Genomic DNA, 21875 nt, shown 5'->3' with positions numbered 1-21875 from the left:
TTCACACAGGAAACCAACGACAGTGAGTGCCGGCACAGTGCTGTCGCAGCTTGAAATGGGTTGTCAGCAGACGCTTTTACAGCATCTTTGTCTGTGGACAGTGATGGAAGGGTACTTAAAGACAACAATGCGACTCTGAGACTTGCAGCTCGTCTGAGGGCTGTCAGACACAAATCTTTACACTTTGAGGGACATCCCCTGTCTACAACAAACATGCATACATACATTTGAGTCTGTTATTCAGTTGTAGAAAGCTGAAAGTTTAGGAAAATCCACTAAAGATCCACTAGAGTTCAGTCTGAATACAGGACCACCGGACATCAACAAACACACCCACAAACAAACAAAAAACACAGACAACCCCATGCACACCGGCGGAAGAAGTATTCAGATCCTGTACTTGAGTAAAAGTACTACTAGACTGTAAATTACTCTGTTACAGAGTCATTAGTCCTGCATTGGAAATGTTACATATACAATTGTCATCGGGAAAGTGTACTAGGTATTAAAAAAATATTAAAAGTAGAAGTAGTTGATGTGGAAAATGTAAAGGATCGTATGTGTTTAAAGGTCTAATCGTCTCTGCTGGACTCTGTAGGCCGTTATATTGTTGCTAGGTTACTTTATAATAAAACATCAGATTTTATAATCTACTACAACTACTAGTAACTAAAGCTGTCTGATGAATGTAGTGGAGTAACTAAAGTAACTAGTACGCAAGCTGTCAGATGAATGTGTGGAGTAACTAAGTAACTAGTACTAAGTAACTAGTAACTAAAGCTGTCAGATGAATGTAGTGGAGTACACTACAGTAACTAGTAACTAAAGTAACGTATAACTAAAGCTGTCAGATGAATGTAGTGGGAGTAACTAAAGTAACTAGTAACTAAAGTAACTATACTAAAGCTGTCAGATGAATGTAGTGGAGTAACTAAAGTATAGTAACTAAAGTAACTAGTACATAAAGCTGTCAGATGAATGTAGTGGAGTAACTAAAGTACTAGTAACTAAAGTAACTAGTAACTAAAGCTGTCAGATGAATGTAGTGGAGTAACTAAAGTAACTAGTAACAAAGTAACTAGACCTAAAGCTGTAAAGAATGTAGTGGAGTACACTAAAGTAACTAGTAACTAAAGTAACTATTAACTAAAGCTGCTGATGTTGATGTAGTACCTAGTAACTAGTAACTAAGTAACTAGTACAAAGCTGTCAGATGAATGTAGTGGAGTAACTAATAAACTAGTACTAAATCTGGTCAGAAGAATGTAGTGAGTAACTAAAGTACCTAGTAACCTAAAGCTGTCAGAAGAATGTAGTGGAGTAACTAAAGTAACTATAACTAAAGTAACTATTAACTAAGCTGTCAGATGAATGTAGTGGAGTACCTAAAGTAACTAACTAAAGTACCTAGTAACTAAAGCTGTCAGATGAATGTAGTGGAGTAACTAAAGTAACTAGTAACTCAAAGTAACAGTAACTAAAGCTGTCAGATGATGTAGTGGAGTAACTAAAGTAACTAGTACTAAGTATAGTACTAAGCTGTCAGATGATGTAGTGGAAGACTAAAGTAACTAGTAACTAAAGTACTAGTAACTAAAGCTGTCAGATAATGTATGGAGTAACTAAATTAACTAGTAACTAAGTAACTAGTAACTAAAGCTGTCAGATGAATGTAGTGGAGTAACTAAGTAACTAGTAACTAAAGTAACTAGTAACTAAAGCTGTCGATGATGTGTGGAGTAACTAAAGTAACTAGTAACTAAAGTAACTAGTAACTAAAGCTGTCAGATGGAATGTAGTGGAGTAACTAAAGTAACTAGTAACTAAAAGCTGTCAGAAGAATGTAGTGGAGTAACTAAAGTAACTAGTAATCTAATACGTCAAAGAATGTAGTGGAGTAACTAAGAACGTAACTAAGTAACTAGTACCTAACTGTCAGAAGAATGTAGTGAGTAACTAAAGTAACTAGTAACTAAAGCTGTCAATAATGTAGTGGAGTAACTAAGTAATCTAGTAACTAAAGCTGTCAGATGAATGTAGTGGAGTACACAGTAACTACTAGTAACTAAAGCTGTCAGATGAATGTGTGGAGTAACTAAAGTAACTAGTAACTAAAGCTGTCAGATGAATTAGTGTATAACTAAAGTAACTAAACTAAGTAACTAAACTAAAGCTGTCAGAATAATGTATGGAGTAACTAAAGTAACTAGTAACTAAGTAACTATAACTAAGCTGTCAGATGAATGTAGTGGAGTAACTACAGTAACTAGTAACTAAAGTAACTAGTAACTAAAGCTGTCAGAAGAATGTAGTGGAGTAACTAAGTAACTAGTAACTAAAGTCTGTCAATGAATGTAGTGAGTAACTAAAGTACCTAGTACTAAGCTGTCAATGAATGTAGTGGAGTACTAAAGTAACTATACTAAGTAACTAGTAACTAAAGGTCAAAAGAATATGTAGTAACTAAGTAACTAGTAACTAAAGCTGTCATGATGTAGTGAGTAACTAAGTACTATTACTAAGCTGTCAGATAATGTAGTGGAGTAACTAAAGTAACTATAACTAAACTGTCAGATGAATGTAGTGGAGTAACTAAGTAACTAGTAACTAAGTAACTAGTAACTAAGCTGTCAGATGAATGTAGTGGAGTAACTAAAGTAACTAGTAACTAAAGTAACTAGTACTTAAAGTAACTAGTAACTAAACTGTCAGAAGAATGTAGTGAGTACTAAGTAACTAGTATAAAGCTGTCAGTAATGAGTGGAGTAACTAAAGTAACTAGTAACTAAAGCTGTCAGATGTGTAGTGGAGTAACTAAAGAACTATTAACTAAAGTAACTAGTAACTAAAGCTGTCAGATAATGTAGTAGTAACTAAGTAACTAGTAACTAAAGTAACTAGTAACTAAAGGTAACTAGGTAACTAAGCGTCAAGAATGTATGAGTAACTAAAGTAACTATTAACTAAAGCTGTCGATGAATGTAGTGGAGTAACTAAAGTAACTAGTAACTAAAGTACTAGTAACTAAAGCTGTCATAGAATGAGTGAGTAACTAAGTAACTAGTACAAGTAACTTGTAACTAAATCTGTCAGATAATGTAGTGGAGTAACTAAAGTAACTAGTAACTAGTAACTATACTACTGTCAGATGAATGTAGTGAGTAACTAAAGTAATAAATAAAGTAACTAGTAACTAAAGCTGTCAGATGAATGTAGTGGAGTAAATATTTCTCTCTGAGATGTAGCGGAAGAGAAGTAGGAAGTGGTGTGAAAAGAGAAGACTCAATTTAAGTAGAAGTACCTCAACATTCGTACTTAAGTACAGTACTGGAGTAAATGTACTTATATTTTCTTCCAGCACTCATTATGTGCACGCTCTGGGATGAAAGCCGCCGACCAAAAAGAGGAATTGAGGTTGATTTACTGGTAGTCTCATAACTCATAACTCTTCTGATCTACAGTTAGTCAACATCACCATGGGGACCTGCTCACATCGACCACAGAGCTCTGTTAACACTCACGGATGGTGATGGGGTGGAAACTGGGAGGAGTTGAGAACAAATCAGATTTTCTTTTCCATTGTCCGTATTCTGATTACTTAAGAGCACCGATCTTACATGAAATGTCTGTCCGGGATCCTGAAATGTTCTGGTGCATGGATGATGACCAATTGGAGTGGTTGTTTAAATTTAACTTAGTCTTAGACAGACGTTATTGTCATTGAACTACACATTTGCTATATACAGGATATGCAGGTGAGCAAGATTTCGTTGCAAGGCCCTGAAAAAAGAAAAGAAACGGAAGACAAGTAAAAAGAGAAACAGTATAGATACAAGTATGTGCAAAACATAAAATTATGATTATGACGATTATGACAAGTGCAAATATCAGTAGCAGCAGGATGTGTTGGAGTAAAAACAGTGACATGAATAATATAAATGTAAAGTACTTAGTGCAATTAGGGTTCACAGTGTCCATGTAAAGTGACTAGTGTCGTATGTATTGGGGGTGATGGGGGGGGGGGGGGGGGGGGGGGGGGATTAGTAGAAGTTCAGCAGTCTTATGACTTGGGGGATGAAGCTGTTGTTTGAACCTGGTTGTTCTGCATAGAGGGCAAGAGGTTCAAGAAGCACATGGTTACTTTTGGCATCTGGTCCTTTGTCCTAGGTATTGGTGTCTTGTAAGCCTGTGTGGGCTGGGCATGTTTTATTGTATGCATGACACAATAATGAACAATGATTAATTCCAGGGCTATAACAAATCCATACATTTCCAGCCTCTACTTGTGTGAGCAATTCTCTTTTCTGTGTTGGATTTCCAAGGAGAGGGACCGATATGCGTACAAAATCCACCTGCCAGAGACCGTGGAACAGCTGAGAAAGTTCAACTCCAGGAGAAAGCTCAAGGTTTGCCTCTGCACACACACACACACACACACACACACGCTGACATGCATGCCTTATCACGTTTGGCGACATGCGAGGCTTGTTGTCACGTTGACACCATCACCGACACGATCAGATAAGATCCATCTTCACAGTCGCGCATGTTGTCGTGTTTCAGGGGGCTGTTCTGGCTGCGGTGTCTAGTCACAAGTTTAATTCCTTCTACGGAGACCCCCCCGAGGAGCTGCACGACTTCTCCGAAGACCCCACCTCCTCAGGTACACCCAGACAAACACACCCTCCGGGTACGACCCAGGTCCTTAGGAAAATAGGAAATCAGAGTCAGCTTTATTCGCCAGGTAGGAGGACACATACGAGGAATTTTTCTTCGGAGCATCGTTGCTCCCAATGTGCTTACACACACAAAACAACCAAAACAAAAATATACACACTAATATATACACAATATATACACACTCTAAACAGAAACAATATAGAGGCATGAGTGCAAAAATAAAATTATTTAAATGTGGAGCATAGTGCAAAGGATACTGGGATAAATAGTACTGTGTATATTTTATATAACAGTATGAACAGTATGAACAGTTCTGAAATAGGAAATGAGAATGATGAATAAATAAAAAATAAGTGGAATAATAAGTGGAACCAGCAGACAGTGTTACTGGGTTATTGACCAGAATTGAAGTGTGTTTGTAGAGGGATGAGACGTCCTTTTCCTCTGAAGCGTCAAGTGAATTCAGCAGCTGTGAAGTAGACACTCCTTCAGCTGCTCGGCTTCCAGGAAGGCTGCTCACAAGTATCCTGGCTCATAGCGCCTCAGAGATCTCTCCTCTATCCTTCATCCTAGCTACTTGCTTCTAGGGGCAGGATTAGGAGCTTTGAGACAGCCTTCAAGAGGGAGAGCTAGAACATCTTCATTTTCAACGTCATTCCACTTGAGATTCAGCCTCTGACCGTTGTGGTCCTCTCATCTTTGACACACTTCTGCCCTCAAGATTCCTTCCTCTGATTGGTTCTGCTTTTGTCGGTCAGGCAGGCCCTCCAGAGAGAGGCTCTTGTTACCACAAGCCGACTTCATTCTAGCTGCTCTGACATGCACCACACACAGAAAGACATACACGCTTAAAAGGAAAACACAGCCTCATTCAACCTTCTTTCCGGTACATTTTCCTCTCATTGCTAAGGGGGTCCACTTATTAATCCAAGGTGCTGGAACACACACGCGCAATCCGAATTGTTCTGGCCCACTTTAACCCGTGCTAACAGCAGCACACACATTTCTGCTCCCCGTCTGTTCAACGAGATTTCCTTCCAACTGTTTTCAGCATTGATACTAACACCTGTGTCTATTAATTATTTTCTGTTTCTGTGTTTTTTCTGTTTCTATTAATGCCTCCCACGTGCTAGGACTGCTAGCAGCAGAACGTAGGTATCCGCTGGTTCTCCGCGTGTTGTGATGCGGGTTTCTTACTTTCTCTGTAACGTTTGGAGCTGTTCTGTCTTTCTGGTTTTTTAGTATTGTAGTATTTTGACATAAATGTTTACATCAGGAAATACACAGAGGGAGAAAGCTTCAGTGCATGCTCACCGCAAAGTTATTCACAGAACTCTAATGTTGTGTAAAATGTGTGTGTGTGTGTGTGTGTCTCTGTGCATGCGTGCGTGCATGTGTACGTGTGTGTGTGTGTGTGTGTGTACGTGTGTGTCTCTGTGTGTGTAGGTGTGGGTTGTCTTGGGTGTGTGTGTGTGTCTCTGTGCGTGCGTGAGCGTGTGCGTGTGTGTGTGTGTCTCTGTGCGGGTGTGTGTGTCTGTGTTGTGTGTATGTGTGTGTCTGTGTGTGTGTATATGTCTCTGGTGTTGTGTGTCTTCTGCGCGTGTGTGTGTGTGTCTGGGGTGTTGTGGTGTGTCTGTGGTTGGTGGTGTGTGTCTGTGTGTGTGTGTGTGTGTGGTGTGTATATGTCTGGTGTGTGTGTGTATATGTCTGTGTGTGTGTGCGTGTCTATGGGTCTGTGTGCGTGTGTGTGTGTGTGTGTGTGTGTGTCTGTGTGTGTGTGCGTGCGTGCGTGCGTGCGTGTCTGTGTGTGCGTGTGTTCGTTTTGCAGGGGCTGTGTCTCAGGTGTTGGACAGTCTAGAGGAGATCCACGCTCTGACCGACTGCAGTGAGAAGGATCTAGATTTCCTTCACAGTGTTTTCCAGGACCAGCATTTACACACACTGCTCGACGTAAGTGTCACACTGAAGCACGCTGGAAGAATTCCTCCTTATATGATTCACTAATCTTTATTTTATTATTACGGATATTCTGTTTTTCCTAATTAATGGAACGGAAGAAGGATTTGTTAGTAATGCAGTTCATACGGTAAAAGCTTTTTCAAAAAGCCTCCGTGAAGTTTCCAGGAGCACCAACTGCATTTTATTTTTTGGGAATTAAAGAAAAGAGTAACTGGGTTGTTATAGTGTTATAGTGCATTCCTTTCGACGCGGAATTCGAAATTTGCGAGTTCAAAATTGGACAACCTCACAGTACTCCGAGCTCAAAATCCAACATGGCCGCCCCGTGCACCAAAAGCAGCAAAAGCTGTAGAAACACACAGTTTATTAGCACACACACTCTAACTTCTATCTGGGGGCATGTTTGTATTCACAAAACACTGCGTAATGTGTTGTTAACTACTGGTCTTGTATAACAATGGGTAACCTGAAATCGGAGATTTTAAATTAATTCAAAAACTAATTAAAACAAGCATTTCCTTTCCCCGCTCTCCTTTGTCTCACTGTCACTCTATATATACACACACACGCACACACACACGCAACACACACACACTCTCACACACACACACACACACAATCTCACACACACACACTCTCACACACAAACACACACACACACAGCCCCGCCCTGAAAACAATACTGAAAACAATGAAAACAAGTGTTGCCAACTTAGCGACTTTGTCGCTAGATTTAGACTTTTTAGAACCCCGTACCGACTTGTTTTCCACAAAATCAACTTTTTTCTGTAGTAAAAATGTCGCCAGTGTTGTCCAGCAAGCACGCGAGGTATTTCTCTCCTGTGGTCGCCAAAACAGTCACCTCTCTCTGAATCTGTTTCGCGAGGAGCAAATTCCTGTACTGAATTTGTGATTATCTGGCTAAATATTTCTATTTCTTTCTATCTACCTTGCTGACACAACCACTAAGCTTTATGCAAATTGTTGCGTAATGACGTCACAAATATTCAAACGAGCCACAAACTACTTTCTAATCTGGGGGAAACGCTGTAGGGTTAGGGTTAGAGACACATGACAGCAGGAATAATGTTTGAAAATGGTCGTGACTGTTTGGTATGCGCAGTGCGCATGATGCAATTGTGTGAGCAGACTTGTGAGGTTTGTGCAGATGAGGAAGTGAGGCGAGGTTACGCTCAGAACAGACATCACACACCATCACAGCCGTGGACAGGTAATACATAGATGTGTTGCTTCAACTGCGTCTTCATTATAGTAGCGTTTATGAGATGGGGCAACGTCAGGCTGCTGATAAATAACATCACAGACATCTTCATTTCTGCACACATTAAACCTCTGTGTCAGTCTTTATTTTCGTTTAGAAGACTTTTTGCGTGCAGAAATATGTCTTCCCTCAGCGCTGGGACTTTTTTCCACTTTATTTTTAAGTTGTTAAGAACTTGTAAGGCCGCCATTGTAAATAAGAACAAGTGACAACATCACTTAGGGGAAGGGAACGAGGGCTAGGAGAAGGGAAGGAGGCAGGGAGAAGGGAAGGAGGGCTAGGGGAAGGGAATGAGGGTAAGGAGAAAGGAAGGAGGCAGGGAAAAGGGAAGGAGGGCTAGGAGAAGGGAAGGAGGCAGGGAGAAGGGAAGGAGGGCTAGGGAAGGGAAGGAGGCAGGGAGAAGGGAAGGAGGCAGGGAAAAGGGAAGGAGGGCTAGGAGAAGGGAAGAGGCAGGGAGAGGGGAGGAGGGCTAGGAGAGGAAGGAGGCAGGGAGGAGGGAAGGAGGGCTAGGAGAGGAGGAGCAGGGAGAAGGAAGGAGGGTAGAAGAAGGGAAGGAGGCAGGGAGAAGGGAAGGAGGGCTAGGGGAAGGGAAGGAGGCAGGGAGAAGGGAAGGAGGGCTAGGAGAAGGGAAGGAGGACTAGGGGAAGGAAAGGAGGGCTAGGGAGAAGGGAAGGAGGGTAAGGAGAAGGAAAGGAGGCAGGGAGAAGGGAAGGACGGTCAGGAGAAGGGAAGGAGGGTTAGGAGAAGGGAAGGAGGGTTAGGAGAAGGGAAGGAGGGCTAGGGGAAGGGAAGGAGGCAAGGAGAAGGGAAGGAAGGTTAGGAGAAGGGAAGGAGGCAAGGAGAAGGGAAGGAAGGTTAGGAGAAGGGAAGGAGGCAGGGAGAAGGGAAGGAGGGAAGGGAGAAGGGAAGGTGTGTGTGTGCGTGTGCGTGTGTGTGTGTTAAACTGCCGGTCACAGCAGCAGTCTGTTGTCCTGCAGCTCAACAACCACCATATTGGGTCAGTAAATCCCAGTTCCCAGCAGCCGGCAAGAGGAGCAAAACATCATTTTAGATTAGTGCTCAGTTTGTCTGACGCTGTGAGAGCATTTCGTTTTGTCTGTTATTATTCCCTTAATCCACTTTGTTTACTCTGTTCTCTCTGTCTGCGTCTCCGTCGGGTGTTAAACAGAAGATTTGTTGGCAAGACGGGAGAATTTGCAAGAACGTTATCCAATATTTGAGTCGTTCAGAGGCAAGAAACAAAGAAATGCAAGTCAGAAAATCTGAGGATTAATATAACAACCAATGGAAATGGCAATTAATGCAGTGTATGTTCTTATTCAATGGGATATTGATATTTCTCTTTCTCTCTGAGGCTTTTATACTAACGTTGCTGATAATGGGATTCACTTATCTGTCAACTTTTTCTCACTTTTTGGAAATTGGAAATAAAATGTGTTTCTGTGTGAGGGAGGAGAACTTACTGGACTCAAAGTACGATTTAGATTTTAGGATTGGTGTCCTCAAGGCGAGCTTTTCCTTTGGGTTTGATCTGTCAGCTGTGAAGTTGCATTCTGGGTAACGTTGGCGCCAGGTTTTGGTAAGAAAGAAGTGGAATCATACAGACAATACCTCTCTCAATAGTCAGTCACTTTCCTCACCCTCCTGTTCAAATTCGCTCTGGGATTCAAACTGTGGATTTTTCAGAGATAAGTCACTGTCGATGAGCTGGTGCAGATGTTCGCAACAACTGGCGCTTAAATCAGCGTCCCTCAGTTGAATGACGAGGCCAACCTTCTTCTTTAACAAAGTAGTCTTAAGAGGCTGAAATTAACCCTCCTGTTGTCCTCGGGTCAAATTTGACCCCTTTTTTAAAAATGTCTACATCAGAAATATGGCATTTTTTAACCAAATTACCACCAAAGAAAGGGTGGATTCCATGCAAAGCTCTTTGCAAATACAATTAATCACTTTCTTTAAATTTCGGGTAAGAATTGAAATGGTTTCAAATCAGCATCCTGACCAAACTCAACATACGTTCCTCTGATCTTAACTATTAGTCAAAATAATTCAGAATTTCTGCTTTATTAACTCCAATATGAGGGATAATTCTATACAAATTAGGGTTATTGACCCTGGATTCCAAAAAGTGTAAAACTAGTGGTAGTAAGGTGGTGGTAGTGAAATAAAAAATATATGTAATGCGTTGAAAATTGTCCAAATATTACATGGAAGGTTCCATTTATTGCTTCTTGCAAGTTAAACAAAGGATCAGTTCACTACTAATTTTGTGTGTTTTATTTCCCTCCAAAAAGCTTTGACAAATGTCAAAAAAGGATGTCATTTTGTATAAATGAGGTTTCTTGACCATGAATTTGTGTTAGTGAAGTGTACAGTATACTGACATTAGTGTTAGAAAAATGAAGAAAATGGTGGAAAAAAAGCGCGAAAGTGATAAAAACGTTTTTTTTTTTATCTCAAACGCGTCAAAAAAGTGTTGAAAAAGTGTCCAAAAAAAATTCCATTTTCAGTTTTGACCTGGGAGGAAACTCAAGGGTTAAGGAAAAGAGATGTGTGTGTATGTGTGGCTGGAGGCCGAACAGGATAAAGTTGGTTGCAGGAGACAGGTGGATCTGCCTAGTGTGTGTGTGTGTGTGTGTGCGTGTGTGTGTGTGTGCGTGTGTGTGTAGCAGTGTCAGTGGGAGCCGGGGGCTGCAGATGTCTCCTTTTCAGCCTCCAATTCACACCCCTGCCCCGCTCCGAGAGGAGGGGCCAGTCGGAGAGGACAGAAGATCGCAGTGAAGGAACAATGGCTTCTATTGTCAGGCCTCAGTGCCATTCACCGAAAGCAGCCTCCACACCGCCGAACGACTCGGAGGAAACCAGAAATCCTGGAGACGCCGAGCGGACGGAGCCTCCTGGTTAGCAATAGAGTCTCGTACGCGCTGCGTTGCCTGCACTTTATATTTTTTTTACTTTTTTGACAAACCCACTTGCTGTCTCCTGGGTGAGTGTGTTTTCTTCCTGCTTCTCTTTCTGATGTGTTTGCAGGGAGAGTGTTTTGTCAAGCGATGCCTCGAGCTAATTTGTAGTCGGCCCGGCATCCCCCCCAGTGTGTGTTTTTGGTGTTTGACATGTATAATGAGGCGCTTTAGTCAAGTGCATTTGTATTTCTTTCCTCATGTGCAAGGAGGCTCCTTAGGCTCCTTAGGCTTCCTGGATAAACGGAGGCAGGGTGATAAGTTGCCCTTCAGGAACTGTCGGAATTCACTCGTCACTAATAGGAAATTAAGATATTGTTTCTCATCTGAAATTAAGAGCTGCTTGTTGTGGCTGTGATGCAAAAATGCTTGTGTCCAACGTTTAACCCTCATGTTGTCCTCGGGTCAAATCGACCCGTTTTCCTATATCAATGTTCTTTTTACCTACCCAAAATAACATGATTGAGTCCACACAACACTCTTTGGCAAGAACAAATCTCTACTTTCATGAATTTTGGGGCGTCTTATTCAATTTGATGGCATCTGAAAGAAAAAAATTGAAGTGTTTTTGAAATAGTATTGAGTAAAAGTTGACATATTCCAGTCTGTGATTATCCATCACCATACATTCCTTTAATTTTAGTCTGAATAATTCATAATTTCTGCTTTTCTAACTCATACAATAGGTATAATTTCCAATAAATGAGGTTCATTGACCATAAATTCCAAAAATAACTGTAAAACTAAAGTTAATAACTTAGTGTTACGTAGTGTTGAAAACGTCGGGAAGACAACACAAGGGTTAAACATTAATCTCTCACTGGTTACCCGCACTCAGATAAACACTTCCTCTCTCAATGTATACAGGATATTTTTAGAGTTTGTTCAGTTGCACGTTGCAGAATCTTTGAGGCCCTCTGACCTTGTTTTACTTTCTGAGGTCGGTGAACGCATGCCGCGCCGATGGAAATGTTTTTTCAACGTCTCTATTAATATTTCAGCGACAATACAGCACAGATAGGGGTTTGGACTGTGCTGGCATCGGCAGAATCTCCACTTTCTCTGCATCCGTTTTATGGCGACGTCACTCACAACACAAATTAAGAGACGGAGCTTCTGACTAGAGCCCGACCAATAAAGGATTTTTAAGGCCGATTTAAAAATCCAATATTCTGATATATCAGCCGATATATATTTAAAAAGAAAAAATCCAGAAACTCGTAACAAAACATAAACAGATTTCCCTAATAGTAGTTATTTGTAGTTATTTATGAGTTCTCACTAAAATAGTGTGATAATTTGTTTTATTGTCACAGCGGAACAGAGGAACATCAAAATATGTTAAAGTTCTGATAAATAAAATGTATAAAAATACAAACTTAAGATATGAAACTTAAAGTCCTTTGAACAAAAAAAAAAAAAAGACTGTTAGCAGGGACGTTGTAGAGCGTCTTCTGGTGGACAAGCTATGCAACACCAACGGTTGACCGTCCGTTTCTATTTTTTGAATATTCATTTGTCAGAATCATTAATTTGTCATTATAAATGATTCTGATGAATGAATACTGGCCATTATACAGTTAATGCCTATATCGGTAGCTCAGGAAATGCCTAATATCGGGCTTTACTTCTGACACTCATCATCTGCTTCTCTTTTTTGGTGGACTCGCGTGTCCGTCGTCCATTTTGTGAACCTTAGATTTTGGTGAACTCATTTCATGCACCAAAACACACATGGTCCACGTGAGATGTAGATAAACAGCTCCCTTTAACCATTCAGCTTTAGGACTACATTATTACTTTCCTCTAGGGCCTCACTTTCCAAAACGCTGAGTTTGTTCTGAACATTTTGATAATAAAACACATGGGCATCAGGTTATATGCCAGTTTCTCCCAGTTAAGACTTATAGTTAAAATAAAGGCCTATCTTCCTTCAAAAGACCTTGAAAAAGTCATCCATGCTTTTATCATCTCTTGGCTGGATTGTTGTAATTCTTTATACACGGGTCTACACCAGAAATCTTTAAACCGGCTCCAGCTAGTCCAAAACGCAGCTGCTCGCCTTTTAACTAAAACAAAACAACGTGAACACATAACGCCGGTCCTGGCCTCCCTCCACTGGCCACCTGTCCGTTACAGGATAGATTTTAAGATGTTAGTGCTTGTTTTTAAGGCCTTAAATGGTCTGGCGCCATCTTACCTGGCTGATCTCTTATGCCACCATTCTCCGGTCAGAACGCTGAGGTCGTCAAATCAGCTGCTCTTGGACGTCCCTAGATCAAAGCTAAAAAATAAGGGCGATAGAGCCTTTGCAGTGGGCGCCCCCACCCTATGGAACAACCTCCCCGTGCATATTAAAGCGGCACAGACCTTACAAACGTTTAAATCGCTGCTTAAGACGCACCTGTTTGCTGTAGCTTTTAACCCTCGTTAACCTGGATTCTGATGTTTTAAAGTGTTGTTAGTATCCCTGTGATGTATTTTGGTTGTAGTCATTTTTTACACTTGTCATTTATGTATTTGACATCGACCCTGTTCAGCACTTTGGTCAACTGTTGTTGCTTTTTAAATGTGCTCTAGAAATAAAATTGACATTGACATTGACAAATACCTTTCAAATGGGAAGTTAAGAAGATATGTAAAAACTGAGAAAATGCCCTCAAACCTCAGAGGGCTAACACTCAACGAAGGCAGAACGATGTTGACAACTCTCCCCTTGTGAAGACCTAGAGTGCTGTACATGTGTATGTATGCTCGGTGGCTGCAGACAGCACGTGGCACGCCACGCACTCGCTGGGACACTAAGTACGACTCAGCCCTCAGGCTGTCTGCTTTACTTTAGGAGTCTTATAAGGATCTCCTGAGGAGGGTGTTGGGTTTGTCTCTCTAAAAGTTTGGTCATGAAGAGAGATGCAGATGCACACATGAGACATGAGATGCGTCGTCATTCCCGGGACCTCTTTGTTTTCTTCTGGCCGTGTCAGATTTTCACAGCAGGGAGCGATGCAACACCCTCCGCCTTCGAACAGAAATCTCTTTTAGTTCTGTTGGCCGGATCTCGTGTGTCTACGTCTGGACGGGCTGTTTCTAGAGTTACACAAATGGATCACTTTACAGAAATATACCGCGTGCTTTATTGCTGATTCATTGCATTAGCTGATGGTCTTGAATGACTTGTTTTCCGCTGTAGCGAAGCCGTAATGGAAACCACACTCGTCATCCATGTTGGAATTTTTCTTTGAAATAGCATTAACAACGCAGATTTAGTTTGAAAATCTTTTTTCATGTCAAATAAAAAAGCGGCGTCGTTGCCAGGCACCATGACATGTCGACACGTCTACACAGGGACGATCTAGAGCTCAAGTGTCAAATCATTATAGGAGTTACCCCAGGACACTTTACAGGTAGAGTAGTACTAGACCACAATTATAGTCACAGTAAAGATGATAGAACTATGTAGTAGTAGCAGGGTCCATCGAGCAGGACCACGGTCCAGGTGCAACCGCAATCCAAGATTTGGAAACATTCTACAATCATTCCTGTAAGAACCCCAAGGTCTTAAATGACTTTCGACCTGTAGCTCACACCTCATTGGTGATGAAGACTTTCGACAGGTTGGGGGACTGAAGCAGGTGGAGGAACAGTTAGACCCTCTCCAGTCCAGAGGTGTTGAGGATGCAAAACTTACATTGTTAAATTCCCATTAACAACATCTGGAATCCTCAAAAACTCATGCTGGGCTCCTTTTTATCAACTTCTCTTCAGCATTCGATACCTTTCAGCAGATGATACTGCTTTAGTGATTTTTTTGGAACGATCATGAAGAGCGGTCATTTAGTTGAGGATTTTCTAGCGTGTTGTGGAAAATTCTGTGTTTCTTGTCGTGGAAGTTTCTGTACAGCACGAGAGGAATTGTTTCGGAGAGTGAGACTCGTTGAAACAAAATAAAGACACAGCTGTGCAACTGAGTCGAGGTTTAGATTTCGGTGAGATTGAATTATTCCCTGCAGAGCATAACCAAGTGGGAAGACAGTTTTCACAGAGTTAACACGGTGACACTGTGACAACGCCTTGCAAAATTAAAACCGCAGCGTCCCCGTCTTATAAAATGACCTGTTTTGCAAAATAAATCTAATCTTACAGACAAGTCGGATCCTCTTCTTGACCCTGGACTTGCTTTGATAAACGCAGCACTGAACAAATGTCTCCTTCAGACTCCATGGGATTGTCCTTGGAGAAAAAATGGCGAGACTAAGAGTCTCTCCTTCAGGGAGGACGCACAGGGAAGGGGTTTTAAAAGTCACCTGTAAAGCATTGTGAATAATAATAATAATAATAATAATAATACATGCATATTATAGAAGGATAAATGAAATCGTGCTTAAATGTAATTTTCCCATTTTCCCATCAACGTTTCCAAGACTAAGGATATGGTTATTGATTTCCGTAGATCACAGCACAATGTTTCGCAAACTGTTATTCAGAACGTGACTGCTGAGACGGTAGATGAATATAAATATTTAGGTACCATCATTGACAGCAAATTATCCTCTGAGAGCAACACAGATGCTAACTGTGAAAAGGCAGAGACAAAAACAGAGACTTTTCTGAAGGAAAAGGAAATCATTCCGCGTGTGCAGGACTTTGATGTCTTTATTTTTCCGGTGTTTTGGTCCTAATGAGTCCTGACATTTTGTGCAGTGGTCTTTCAATGACCAACAAGCATAAGCTAACAAAGCTAATAAATGTAGCGTCTAAGGTGGTTGGGGTACATCAACCTCAGCGACAGCATATTCGGGTCGGGGGGAAGGCTAGTGGGGGGAATTTAATCTGCTATCCTCAGGTTGCGTTTTAGGCTACCTGTGTTGAACTGCAGTACCTATATGTAGAGCTTCCTATATATGAACTAGACGTGCCAGGGATTCTTTTATTCCTGTAGCTATTAGGATCCTGATTTCACTGGGGTGACGTCTTACGAAATCTTCTATAGTATATGTTCATTTATTAATTTATTCCTGTCTTTGTTCATTATGACATACTGACCTGGGTACTGTCCGAATGGATCCTGTCATTGGTTTTCCGGGAAGGAGTCTCTCCAGTGATGTGCTGATGTGTGTCCTTTGTTGTGTTTACAACGGCGTTGGCATCTGGTGGAGTATGTTTGTAGGTTTTAGATATCCTGCTGCACGCTAAATTTCCTTTTTTTTTTTAAGGGTAAATAAATTTGCGGCGTCACGCGAACAATCACCGATGTGGACTGTCGTGGATATAGACTAGTGTCGGTGTCGCCATAAGGTCTCTGTTTACAGACGATGAGACGGCAACACAACCCTGCGGGTTCCAAACCAAAACGGGTCAGAAGCAAAAGATAGTAGTTTTTTAAACCAAAAACGTAGCAATTTAAATGTAGCCTGAGATGAGATGCTCCCGGTGTGGTAAGACGCAGGTACGGCAGAAACACAGCGCCTGGTGGAATTCAGGGCTCCCACTCGAGGTACTGGGAGATAATGTCTTTAGACCGTGGAGACATGCAGATCATAAAGATCTTTAGAGATTAATGTTTGTTTATCCATCACATGCTTTGTGATGAAGTCGACATCATGTGTGCTGCTGAGGGAAAAACAGAAGAGTGTTGGTTCTCAGGGTTCATTGAACTGTCCGGTACAGACTCTGGGTGCGTTTTATGTAATTTACAGCAGGTTAAAATGAGTCCACTAGACAACTTGTTCATCCAACTATCAAATGCTTGTGTGTTTTAATATGATAATAGTTGTTTTGGATCACCTTTGGTTCAGACAACAAACAGTCGCCCTCTGCCTTGGTTGGAGCACACAGCTGCTGTCTGTTTATACTAGTTTTCAGGGCCATTTTATCTACCAAAACATAAAATCTTTTAAATACACCCACATGCTCCTCGCCTCTGACTAGGCCCATACAAGCCGGTGTAGTCAGCGTGCGGTTTATTAGTCAGCTGGGAGTTTTCTAAACAGAGCACTTGTGTCTGTCCTCCTTCAATCAGAGAGACGAGAAAACAGTTCCTTCTTGTTACCAGCGAAACGTCGAGAAGAAAAAGAACAAAACAGAATAAGTAATACTGACGCTCTGAAGCCAAAACTAAATCAAGAGACACAGAGAGAGAGAGAGAGAGAGAGAGAGAGAGAGGGAACTGAGGATAAGTGGGATGAATAAGGATAACTGCTTTGTTTTGAACCAATTTCACTTTAAGAATACCAACAATTTAACCAGATTATGTCCCCACACACACAGATAGCGGTGGTTCCTGCCACATAATACAGTTTGCTTTAAACAAGGTCCTTTAAACTTTGAGTGATGGAAATGAAGGAAGATGCTGCTGATTGTGAGATCTTCTGAGCTAGAAAACAAATTTGCATTGCAAAAAGTGCTTTATAACTGGGGCTGTAATGATATGCATTATGAAACGGAAATCGCGACATTCAGATCCACAAACCTGTGTTGCGGAATGACACACTCTCCTTCCAACTCGGAGTTATCCTTCTTGTCCAGATCCAATGCTACCACATCTGGAAATTACTCTTAATATTAAGTCCTTTTAGTGCCATATCCACGTTTTATCTGGTATAGTTAGCTTACTGTAAAGACGGCTACGAGCAAGGGTGTAACGTTACAAATGGCCGCACAACAGCAAATCACACGACCGCAAATCACACGACAGCAAATCACACGACTGCAAATCACACGACAGCAAATCACAAAACACTGCCAATCACACGGAACTGCAATCAAACGGACAGAAGAAACCGAAAAAAAAAAGAAAAAAAAAAACCACAATCACACGACCGCAAATCACACGACGCAAATCACACGACTGCAAATCGCATGACAGCAAATCGCATGACCGCAAATCACACGACAGCAAATCACACGACTGCAAATCGCACGACAGCAAATCACACGACCGCAAATCACACGACAGCAAATCACACGACAGCAAATCACACGACAGCAAATCACACGACAGCAAATCACACGACTTCAAATCACACGACTTCAAATCACACGACCGCAAATCACACGACCGCAAATCACACGACCGCAAATCACACGACCGCAAATCACACGAGCAAATCACACATCACAACAGCAAATCACACATCACAACAGCAAATCACACAACAACAAATCACACAACAACAAATCACACAACAACAAATCACACAACAACAAATCACACATCACAGCAGCAAATCACACAACAGCAAATCACACATCACAGCAGCAAATGTATTGTGGGATTTGAAAACTAACCCTATCACCTCAATTAATCTCCACCATAATCTCCTCCACATTCCTGCAGATCTGGCTTATCAGCCTTCTCCTCATGTCACGTATTAGTATTTACCCAGTCAGCTCACTACTCAAGACACTAAACTGGCTTTGGATTCTGCTACCTACTTGTCCCGGTACAAATGAAAATTCAATTCATAGCTAGTGTATTTCTTCATCTCTTTAAAAAGTGTGTTGTGTTGTACTAGTGTAGAAACCCATACTTACATTTTACAAAGGCCTAAATGTATCAATAATCATGGAAAAACAATCATAACTCATCCGACAAACGTGTTCATCGATCACGTTGACTCATTGATCGATTGACTAACTGTTTAACGGATGTTTATCTTTTGTTTCAGCTCTACGATAAGATCAACACCAAGTCCTCCCCACAGATCAGGAACCCCCCCAGTGATGCCGTGCAGAGAGCCAAAGAGGTGAACAGACACACACACATGATCGCCCACTAACCATTACACACACGTCAGCTTTAACACGAGCATATGTGCCCTCCTTGTTTGTCCCGTTCTTCTCTGCGTGATGGGTGTGATGATGTATTTAACACGCTGTGTAGATAACAGATTCACTTGCCGCTGGCTTTTCTCTTTGAGCTCACACTTCTGTCTGTCTGGGGCTGCATTAATCCCTCCAGCCTCTCGCTCACTAAAGCTCTAACTCGTCATTCTGCTCACCTCTCTGTTCACGGAACGAAGCTGGTCTCAGTGGGACGTTGGTCTGGGCACAACTGGGTGGGTCTCGGGTAGCCTCAGCAAAATTGGAAATACTTGGGGAGAAACTTCAGATCCTTCTTTCTTTTTTTTTTCCACTGCCGGACAGAAGACAAAACATTACCAGACCGGCAAAAATCAAATTAACAGAGCAGCAAAAATGTAACAAAACAAACAACGAATATGTTAATTTTCACGTGTGCGCGTTGATTTGTTCACACAGTCGGTTGAAATTAAAGTGCAGCATCCATCCATCCATCTTTATCCGCTTATCCGGTATCGGGTCGCAGGGGCAGCAGCTCCATTAGGGGACCCCTAACTTCCCTTTCTCGAGCCGCATCAACCAGTTCCGACTGGGGGATCCTGAGGCGTTCCCAGGCCAAGTTGGAGATATAATCTCTCCACCTAGTCCTGAAACTTCCCTGAGGCCTCCTCCCAGTTGGACGTCCCTCCACCTAGTCCTTGGTCTTCCACGAGGCCTCCTCCCAGCTGGACGTCCCTCCACCTAGTCCTGGGTCCCCCAGAGGCCTCCTCCCAGCTGGACGTCCCTCCACCTAGTCCTGGGTCTTCCCCGATGCACTCTCTACCCCAGACTGTATTTCCCTCCAACCTAGGTCCTGAAGGTCTTCCCCAAGGCCTCCTCCAAAACTGGACGTCCCTCCACCTGTCCTGTGAGTCCCTGATCTCCTGTCCAGCACTGACGTCCCTCCACTTAGGTCCTAGGAATTATCCCCGGGCCAATTCCATCCCACCATATGACGTTCCCAAAAGGAGGAAACAAGGGAAGCACTGTAGATGGACACGAGAATGCAAATTAGAAGGCGAGAGAAGGCAGAAGAGAAAACCAACAGAGGGGAGACCACCTGGTTTGTCTTCCCCGAGGCGTAATCCCAGCTGGACGTCCCACCACCTAGTCCTGGGTCTTCCCCGAGTACTAATCCCAGCTTTACGTCCTCCCCTTATCCTGTTGTCTTCCCCGAGGCCTCCTCCCACTGGACGTCCTTCCGCCTATCCCCTGTTCTTCCCCCTATTTCCACTCCTCCCAGCATGACGTCCCTCCCCCTATTCCTGTGTCCTTCCCCTATGCCTCCTCCCATCTTTACTATTCCTGGAACACCTCCCTAGGGAGATTGTTTCAAATAACCTAAAATCCAAATCTAAGCATCCGAATGTTTACATTAAACGTTAAAAATAATACATTTTGTCTGCACTCATGTTGAAACACTCCTTCAACCATGCAGAGTTTTACGGTAGCACTAGTCCAATAAACCTCACTCGCATGCGCTCAGATTCTGCCCAATCAGACGATGCCTAACGCTAAGGGCTCTCTGTCTGATTGGCCAGAGAGTTGACGGTTGGGCGCGTACCAGACAAAATATCGCCTACATATGTTACTGCTATATATTGCTTGTAGGGTATAAAGTGGAGTGGTGGAATTTAATTAAGTAAAATTTATTTCAGTACTGTTCTTAACTCCAAATGTTGAGGTACTTGTACTTTACTTGAGTCTTCTCTTTTCATGCCACTTTCTACTTCTACGCTACATCTTAAAGAGAAATATTGTACTTTTTACTCCATTAATTAAGTATGACAGTACTTAAGTAACATTTTCAATGCAGGACTTTTTACACTCTAGTATTAGTACTTTTACTTAAGTAAATGTACTTGGAGGAGGCGACACGAACATGTAAACTCCACAAGACTAAGGGTGCTCCGATTGATTGGTTACTAATTATCGGCCGATAAAGGCTATTAAGACTATTAAAGACTATTAAAATTAATATATGATAAATATATGACATGATAACTAGAAGGCTTCAAAAAGACCCGGGGATCGGTATCAACCAGTACTGCTTAAGGGATTGGTGATCGGCCCCAAAAATCTTGATTGAAGCACCCTTACACAAGACCTTTATGCAGTTTGGTTTACCGCTCCACTGAGATGATATTGCCTCTAAAGAAAAGAGAGCGAGAGAGATTGAACTATTCAATTATTTATGTTGCGTTATAAAGTCCTCAGCGAGCTTCCTCACAAACTCCCGTGACCTCTCGACGTTTGTTTGTTCATGATCCAACTCCCCGAGACTCGGGCTCATTGTCGGAGCAGCAGCCCAGCGGCCTGTTTAATAAAGATCTCCCGCTTCTGGGTTTGACCTTCCTCATTAGAGAGACACACACACACACACGCACACACACACCCCCTAACACTGTGTTAGCAGACTGGTTTTTGCTTTCTTCACAGAGAGTTGCATTATGGTCTCCAGGGTCAGACCCCCGGCACGAATGAATTCACAAACACACAGTTAGTTTGGGTTCATGTGTTTACCTCTCAGCGTAACATTCTCTGGACCTGGTGCTTAACAAGAAGAGTGAAAGATGTGTCAAAGTGTGTGTGTGTGCGTGTGTGTGCATGTGCGCGCGGCTACACAGATTGCTGCCGTATTTGCGTTGTGTGCTTTGTTGAGAGGAGCAATTAAAAAGCCTGAGCAGTTAGGGAGTGGGTGAGGGCTGGCGTCTTAAATCCAAGCGCTGTTAAGATGGAGAAAGCCATTTAATGGGAGCGGAGCTCGGTTTTATGTGTTTTTTGTTGGTGTCAAAGAGACCCGGCTAATTAACACGGCTCTGGTTCCCAGTGTCCAAGAAGTCGGCTTATATCATTACAGAGTCTGGTTTGCATTTTCCTACTAAAATTAGTTTTAGATCTGTCCAACAGATGCTACACTGTCTGTGTGGGTGGGATTTCTTCTGTCTTTCATTAGTTTTCTGACAGACACGTCGTCATTACAAACACACTAAACTCTGCTTTTAACCAGGCTTTTTAAAGCATCTCGGTCTGTCCTGGCCAGACTAAGGCTACGTTCAGACTTGTTTCTTAAATCTGATCTTTAAAGGTCCCATGGCATTAAAATGTCACTTAATGAGGTTTTTTAACATTAATATGAGTTCCCCCAGCCTGCC

At 42.2% G+C, this 21875-nt stretch overlaps 1 protein-coding gene across 1 annotated transcript in view; it reads left to right on the top strand.

Annotated features, from left to right (window-relative positions):
- caska (calcium/calmodulin-dependent serine protein kinase a) overlaps positions 1-21875 on the top strand; it is a 195624-nt gene that overhangs the window by 131515 nt on the left and 42234 nt on the right. The window contains 5 exon segments of the mRNA XM_032529385.1: positions 4323-4406; positions 4564-4663; positions 5814-5831; positions 6509-6630; positions 18549-18626. Of these exon segments, the coding sequence (XP_032385276.1) occupies positions 4323-4406; positions 4564-4663; positions 5814-5831; positions 6509-6630; positions 18549-18626 (402 nt within the window).

Source organism: Etheostoma spectabile, chromosome 11 (assembly GCF_008692095.1).
Source record: "Etheostoma spectabile isolate EspeVRDwgs_2016 chromosome 11, UIUC_Espe_1.0, whole genome shotgun sequence".
Classification (NCBI taxonomy): Eukaryota; Metazoa; Chordata; class Actinopteri; order Perciformes; family Percidae; genus Etheostoma; species Etheostoma spectabile.
Note: the sequence above shows the minus strand (reverse complement) of the source record. Positions and strands in the feature narration are given on the sequence as shown.